The 8,198-nt window shown below is 42.3% G+C and overlaps 1 protein-coding gene and 2 non-coding genes across 3 annotated transcripts; 1 reads left to right on the top strand and 2 right to left on the bottom strand.

Moving 5' to 3' along the window:
• Positions 1-956: 956 nt before the first annotated feature.
• On the bottom strand, positions 957-8,185 carry ttll1 (tubulin tyrosine ligase-like family, member 1). Its single transcript, XM_068717355.1, has 10 exons — positions 7,754-8,185; positions 7,539-7,656; positions 6,954-7,162; positions 6,648-6,828; positions 6,229-6,366; positions 5,634-5,742; positions 5,365-5,508; positions 4,446-4,532; positions 3,393-3,556; positions 957-1,636 (listed from the first exon to the last, which is right to left on the bottom strand). Exons 2-10 carry the CDS (start codon positions 7,649-7,651, stop codon positions 1,507-1,509), a joined length of 1,275 nt encoding a protein of 424 aa, XP_068573456.1. The 5' UTR covers positions 7,652-7,656; positions 7,754-8,185; the 3' UTR covers positions 957-1,506.
• Positions 1,815-1,901, top strand: trnay-gua (transfer RNA tyrosine (anticodon GUA)). The gene is given in 2 exon segments: positions 1,815-1,851; positions 1,866-1,901. It is a non-coding gene; the product is annotated as a tRNA-Tyr (tRNA).
• trnay-gua (transfer RNA tyrosine (anticodon GUA)) lies at positions 2,867-2,953 on the bottom strand. Its single transcript is given in 2 exon segments — positions 2,867-2,902; positions 2,917-2,953. It is a non-coding gene; the product is annotated as a tRNA-Tyr (tRNA).
• Positions 8,186-8,198: the final 13 nt, after the last annotated feature.

Genomic DNA, 8,198 nt, shown 5'->3' with positions numbered 1-8,198 from the left:
TAATGACACAAATTCAGACTATGTTTCTCATAATGAACCCCCTGCAAATATAGTCTCTTTAGTTACGCAGAAGCCGTGAACTAATTCTATAATCTGTATAGAGATATAACATAATATCTACATTGCTATTTTTGCTTCATGTGAAGTTAGATGAGAACTGTCCACAAATTAGATCAAATTTTTCTCTTAACTGGAATGTAAACACTTTAAAGATGCTTTAAATAACACAATTCTGTAAAAATGTAAAGAACCAGCTCACTGAAACCACAAAAACACATCTACTCACTCTAAAATGAGCATTTATTTATTGTCAAGGCAGCACCAATATAGATATTTTATTTAAAAGGTAGACACAAACTAAAAGGCATCAATGCACTTCTCATAAAAAGAAGCCAAAAACAGAAAAGCTCCATGTCATGTACACAACAAAAGCTGCTATAACCACAATAAAGAAGCCATAACCATCAGTGGACAGCTCAGAGTTTGTCATTTCACATCAAGAAACAGCAATTTGATGTATTCATCGGAGTCAGGACAATGTTGTGTCAGCATCAAGAGCTTGATTTAATCACAATCTGGTTGTTTTCTCCATAGACAAAAGACGCCCCTTATATAGATGTTAACTCATCGGCGTTTCAATATTTCGGCTGACAGCTAAGAATGCACACATTCCCAACACATGTTAGTATTTAAGATTCTAGATGAGCAGCAGATATGAGGTCAGCGGTCCAACTCAAAATGCAACATAATTATTATTTTATTCAAGCAAAAATAAAGTAATGAGGTACAATGGGCTTCAGCGCTGAATACAATCAATCATAATGAATGAATATGCATATTGATAATAAACATACAAAAAAAAAGATGAAATTCTATTTTGCGGTCTATACACATTTAGTACTGTAAATTCTGCCTATCAGTATATTATATCTTTATACCCTTCTGTTAGTGAGATCTCTTGTTCCTCTATCTTCTTTTTTACAAACCACTTTGTCTCACAGAGCTCCTTCTTTATAGCACCTGTGTGGTTGGTCTAGTCAAAGCGTCAGGACTCGGTAATCATGCATAGTTCAGGTCGTTGTAATCCTTCTCGATCACGGTGGATTTTCAATCCTATTGACGTATACGACGTACAACTTTCTTTTCATTTGTGTAGTTGCCATTTTGGCAGCTCTAGCCATCCAAGGACAGGGATCCTCTTTTAGAATGTCCTCTCCCGAGGTGTCATCCATTTTTTTTTTTTGGGAAGTTTCTTTCCTCATAGGGAGCTTCGGCTGGGGGTGGGAACTGCTGTGGAGTTTATTGACACCACCAACATAATGTCTACATTTTTAGTTACTCATTCCATACAAACAGAGACAAACTCCGGCCTTTAAACTCCCCAAATATGACCACATTGTTGATTTTTTTTCCCCCCTCCCCTCCAGCAGCAGAGTTGTCGCCCTTTGTGAACTCAGTCAGTGAAATGTGGAGACAGGGAAGTCATTAGGAGTCTGCAGTGTCACCTCACTTCCAGGTGGCGGCAACGGGTCGAACGCCTGCACTCCCCTTGGTGCCCTTAGACCCCAGGGACTGACCCGAGCGGCTCCGCAGGTCACGCTCGGCATTCTCACTCTGCGCCTGCTCCTCGTCGTACCTGCTGACACACAGAGGGAATCAGAGACGGAGGAATACATATATATATATATACGGGTGAGGGACCTCCTGCTGGCCCTGCTCTTTGCCTTCACATGGACTATGGATTATATAAACAAGGGGCTTTACTCAAACAATACCACCCTGGTAAACCCACATTACGACGGGTAACTCACAACCCTTCGATAGCTCAGTTGGTAGAGCGGAGGACTGTAGTGTCTATGCAAGATATCCTTAGGTCGCTGGTTCAAATCCGGCTCGAAGGAGTGCCTTTTAAGTATTTAAAAAAAAACTGTGATTATTCCTACTCAACATGATGTGAACACTAGTTCAGTTATTAATAGATGTACTGTGTTCATTCTGCATTAGTTACAATGAGCAGGTTTTAGCAGCATAACCTTAATGTTACAAGCTGTCGACCAACAGGTACATACAATATGCGTGTCTTTTTACGGCAATGAACCGGAGGTCCATAGAGCCTCGAAGTCATTCTGAACTCGATACTCCAGTCTCAAGGATCAACACGGCGTGAGAGTGGTCGTCCAACAGTTGGTAATCCATTATGAACACAACAGTGAAGGCAGTGTGTGCTTTAGCGCCTTGTTTACACAGTGTCAATTATTCAATGAGTTTTATATCAGGAAAATCTGTGCCAAAAAAAATAAATAAATACTAACACTACAAAGCACCGATATTGTCCCATGTGAAGACAGAGAGACTATATGATTAAAAGTTATTCCTTCAAACCGGATTGGAACTAGTTTCCTGTGATAACAGCTAAATCTGCTACATCCACTGCCGTCCTCCGCTCTGTTTGCAACAGTAGCAAAATGCATTCCTGTTTCCTGTTCAGAATGAATCATTAATAAACACCTAACACACTACCCTCGGTGTAGAGAAGGGAGTCAGAGTCAGTCGAGTCGGAGAGTAACGTAGTAATTTCCTCCCTCTGGTTGTTTTTACATAGAAGTCATATTTAAACAAGGTGCCAAAGCACACATTACCCAAGATAGACACCTGCTATCTTTACTGTCTTTACCATCTGTTCATCACCTGATGTTGTAACCTCACATAGAAATATCACGTGAACTTTGTTGTCAACAGCACATTTTCACTGTATACATTCCCTCCTCAGTTCTACTGTTGCTGTGCAGGTATGTGTTTACAGATATAATCAGAATATCGCCGTACTGCCGTTTGTTGCACTCCCAGCTGCAAATTCAAAAGTCACTCCTTCGAGCCGGATTTGAACCAGCGACCTAAGGATCCCTGATGTCACCACTACAGTCCTCCGCTCTACCAACTGAGCTATCGAAGGGCACATAAGCATTCACCGACAAAATCTGCACTGAATTTTTTTCCGATATAGATTTCTAAATGTTTCTAAATGGTCATATATTTAGGATTTTATAATCTCCAAATCTGTGAATTTTTTCTCAGAATATTACCCCCCCCAACTCTATGATCTTATTTTAACCGTTATAACCCGATTACGCTGTCATAGTCTAACCACACTTTATCTACGTCAGAGCGAAATCCCTAATCCTGAGTTACTCACTTTCCTACCATACTGTATCACAAACCTCATCAGTGAAATATGAACTTATTACAAATGCTGTAGAACAGTATATTGCACAACGCACAGTGAAAAGCCACTCCTCTGAGCCGGATTTGAACCTGCGACCTAAGGATGTCTCGCGTCTGAGCTGCAGCGAGGTCGCCGAGTTTGTCTGAATATAGATTTTAACGCCACTCACAGGACTTGATAGTTGCCCAGCGCCTCTCGGGGCGGACTGCGATTCCAGCGGCAGTCCGGGATGTCCCCGTTGGGCGTGACGATGTTGAGCGTGTCGTTGATGAGGTTGTACTTCAGGATGCGGTCGTTGGCGGTGCTGGAGGTCAGCGAGGGAGAGGCATTGACCTGAGAGTGACACAGACAAAGACAGTAAACACACATTCAACGAAGAAGAACGAGCGGCCAGCGATGAAGCACACACACACACACACACACACACACACACACACACACACACACACACACACACACACACACACACACACACACACACACACACACACACACACTTAATCCCTTGAGTAAAGAGTTCAGCTTCTCACTTTTTTGTTACGCACTGCCTGTTAATGACAGTTGGCTGCTTGCATGCACACTTGCAGGGATATTGAACAAAGCATTCCTTGCAGAATGTGGCACATATTTTTTTCAGTCCCTCACTTAAAGGGTCAACTTCACGTCGCCTGAAATAGATCAGATTGGTTTCTGTTGCACCAGAAATAGTTCAGGCCTAACCTGGAAACCCAGCAACTCAATGCGCGTCGGTCAAAGTGAGTGCAGTAAAATACGACGGCCGCATGACAAGCACAATATTTCCAATGTTAAAACAGAGGCATCTTATTTTGAGCTAAAGACAAGCCGGCAAACAGCCTGTACTACTTGGTGCAGACTCAGTTTGAAAACAACGACGCGTTTCAGCTGGAATAACGCCCTGAATGGGTTAAAGACACACCTTCAGCACACATTTGAATACTGAGAAGCACACGTCCAAACACAGACACACAAAGATCAACCTCGGGGGCATTTGAAGTTGCTTAACACTGAAGGAAAAAGAAGGCGGAGTCAGTGTGTGAGCATGTTTAGTGTTTTTTGGGGTTTGGCAAAGTACGCAACGGGAACAAGGTGAAGAAAAAACAAGATGTTCTGAAACAGCAGAGCTTAACTTTTCGTAAATTCAAACCATTTTATGGGAATTGTAGGTGTGTATGCGTGCAATAACCTCTGTTAGATTACTCACCTCAATGAGCCACGGCTTGAGCTTGTCATCAATGATGATGTCATACCCGTAACACTCAAAACAGTGCTTGTCATTGTTCATCACAGGCTGGGAGAGAGAAAACAGAGAGGCTGAATTAGGAAGAGGAATCGACCTACTATTGTTGCTCATTGTGGGGATTTTTTTTATTTCATATTAGATGCTGCAACAGAGAATGATTCAGCAGAAAATGGTGTGAGTGAACGGAGTAAAAATATACCAGAGGAAACACAAAGTAACCAGTGTGTGTGTGTGTGTGTGTGTGTGTGTGTGTGTGTGTGTGTGTGTGTGTGTGTGTGTGTGTCGAGGCCAGAGAGGGGAAATGAGTCAGATTTTATTAGTAAGAAAGGGAAGTGTGAATCGAGTTGAGTGAGCTCAAAACAAAAAGAAATCCCCACATGGAGGTGGTTTGCACAGGTGTGTGTTGAAAAGTGCTAACCACCATTACTGAACGCTAAAATAAAAAAAAATAAAAAAAAGGCTCAACAGGAACAAAGTAGTAACACAATGACTGGAGTCTGCAACATGTGTGGAGCGGTGGGTTTTCAACCACCCACAGTGTACCCGTGGAACCTTTTTCCACGGGTACACTGTGGGTTGAAACACTTATAAACTACTCTTTTCAGACGAATTTCAACCAGATCTTCCAGCTGTGCCATCAAAAGGGAGACGAGGAGTCACAATCTCTACTGGCTGTATTCACCAGCTGTTCACAACATATTCCTCCTCTGAAATGTAGTCAAGTCTGGGAACAATGATCAGCCTAAATATCAATGTATTGGGAGTAAAAAGATCTGTTTTCACAGTATACATATCTTATGAGTTATGCATGTAGGAGAAATTGTCACATATTTCCGAAACATGTGATTTTTGGATCCTTGAAGTCCTCATGTCTACTTACAGCCACGGCCTTCAGTGACTGCACCACGATCCAGTGGATCTGGTCGAACAGTCGGCTGGTCACCTCCTTCCCTCTGGTGCTCTCTAGGTACAACCGGAGGTTACTGACCGTCCACTTGCCTCCGTGGACGTGGTTGTAGTCATCCTGCAGTAAAACGGTACAAAGTCAAACTACATTTTTCACACTTTTGGGGGGGGAGTTTGCATGGAGTTTTGTTGCAAAAAGTTTGCACAGGTCAGCTTTGACCACCAGACAAGATACAGACTTACCCCATGTCTTTGGATGGCCACATTAGTGAGGTGAACAAACATGTTGTCCAGCTCACTGGTGCTGGGCGTGTACTTGACTGTGCAGAACCTACAGAAGCCGAGCTTGTACCTGACGATCAAACCACAAACGGTTATTGTCATTAGTGATTAAGCCGCCTGCTATTTTCTCTATTAATCACTTATAACTGATCAGAAAATAGTGGAAAATGCCTGTTTCAATTCCCCAGAGGTGTTCAAATAGTTTGTTGAATTCTACCAACAGCCCAAAACCAAAAGATAACATATTACAAAGAGAAGCATTCAAATCTCAATTGCCAATTCATTTACGTTCCAGCGAATCAATAAATCTGCTACTTGTTGCAACTCTAGACACTTAAGCAAGTTCAATAACAGAATAAAATGAAAGTAACTTAAGCGGTATTGATTTTGTACCAAAATCTTTTCTGAGTGAATCAATCACGACAAACACGTTGTAGCGGTTTGATGAGGGCCAAACGCTAAAACAAACCATCCATCTTCTGTCGCATGAAGATGATAATTCATTACTTCTAAATGGTGGTAATAACAATACTTCCTATATATATTCAGGGCTTACATGTAGCATTTCAGAGGCCGATATGTTGTCACCAGAACGTAGAGACGCAGGTCAAACTTCTTCCCTCCTATCAGCAGAGGGTTGTCGATGTACAGGGAGATCACGTAGGCCTCCTTGCCACTAGACGCTGCTACAAACCTGAAAAGCAAAAATCACAAACCTCTGACAAAAAAAACCATCATTACCAGATCTGGATGTTTACCTGGGAATGAAACGCTCATCCAATGGATTATACTGGTCATCGTGGGCAATGACATTTAAAAGTGTTAAGCTTTTTATTTTTTACTAAAAGAGAATAAGTAAAAGAGAATTATATATATATATATATATATATATATATATATATATATATATATATATATATATATATATACGGCACCATGCAAATCTATATAAAGAGTAACCTCACGGTAACTCACGTGGAGGTGCGGCTGTCTCTGGACCACTTCTTGATCTGGGACAGTTTGTTGATGAGGAAGATGCCTTTGCCCTGAGCCTTCCCGCAGGGCTTCATGATCCAGGTGCTGGACGGGTTCTTGCGGTACTCCTCCACAAAGAGATTATAATCGGCGGGGAGCATGAACGTCACAGGGACAAAATCTAGAAACATAGAAACAAATACATAAACATATATATATATATATATATATATATATATATATATATCACTTTGTATGGGGAACGAATGAGTGAATTTCTACAATCATCATCCCTCTAATGGACACCTAGGTAATTGTATTTCCCGTTCTCGTCCTTCTCTGCCAGCGGACTGCCTTCCTTCTCCAGCTCCTTGCGGTAGCGTTTGATGTTCTTGATCATCAGGTCCTTCCTGGTCAGCTCGTAGTGGTTGGGGAAGTGGTTAACCATCTGGTCATCTGACAGACGGTAGCCGGTGTCCACGCTGAACACATTCCTGATGGTCTGGATGCTCATCCTACACGTGGGTACAATCAAACCTGCATTATGGTGATCTGAGGAGTCTGGAGCCAAGAAATACGTGTATACGTACTTGTATTTTACCAGAATACTTTCATTTTATGCTACTTAATACTTCTACTATACCACATTTCAGAGGCATATGTACTTTTCACTCCACTCCAGTCATTGGACTGCTTTAGTCACTGGTTTTTACATTCACGTAGGATTTTAAATGCATGACCTTTGCTTGTATTGTACATTGTGTTATTGTTACTTCTTCATAAGCCAAGAACAGGAGTACTTCTCACACAGCATACTGTGTATGGGGCTCGCAGAGCATAGTGTTCATGGAGTAAAGAGTCACATGGAGTGAGGATAAGGTGTTAACTCACCAGTAGAAATTCCAGTCGTCGTTTTCTGTCACTTGAACCCATTCCCTCTTCTCAAAGTTGTTGATGAGCACCGATTTCTCAATATCTGTCACCCACTTCACCTTACCGGCCATGATGCCTCCCACCAGGGTGGAGCACAGAAACAACAGGTAAACAGATAGACACAAACAGATAGGATTCAATAGAGTACAACGTGTGCAGCTACAGTGCCCTACCTGCAAATCAATGTCAGGAAACGGCCAGTCATCAGCATCAGCTAGCCGGAGCTGGCTCTGTTAGCAGGCTGCTGGATCCTCCTCCCAGGACTGCAGCAGAGGCTGCAGGGCGGACATCACCCGGTCAGTGATGCAATCTCACCGGCCTGCCGTTCAGCTGGCGGAACACGGGGACAGCTTTGTCGGCATCATCGTTAGCTTCGGTTTACATCAAATAAGATGCATCCATGTCGGCGTTCCATTTATTAATTGATCCCCAGCGTCGTAAAGCTGCACAACGGTGATGAGACGCCCACCGCGGTCAAACTACTCTTCACAATAAAAGTCGTAGTTGTTGTGAAATTGATGACATATACACACGCGATGAATTAAATTGCAACTTAATTGCAATTTATTTTTTTTAAAGCAAGAAGTGTCTCAAAACGCGTTAAACGACGTCGTCGTG

The sequence above is a fragment of the Cebidichthys violaceus genome, unplaced genomic scaffold (assembly GCF_023349555.1).
Source record: "Cebidichthys violaceus isolate CVI_PGR_0920_01 unplaced genomic scaffold, fCebVio1.0.p SCAF_21, whole genome shotgun sequence".
Taxonomy (NCBI): Eukaryota; Metazoa; Chordata; class Actinopteri; order Perciformes; family Stichaeidae; genus Cebidichthys; species Cebidichthys violaceus.
The sequence above is the reverse complement of the archived record's forward strand: the minus strand, read 5'-3'. Positions and strand labels throughout refer to the sequence as shown.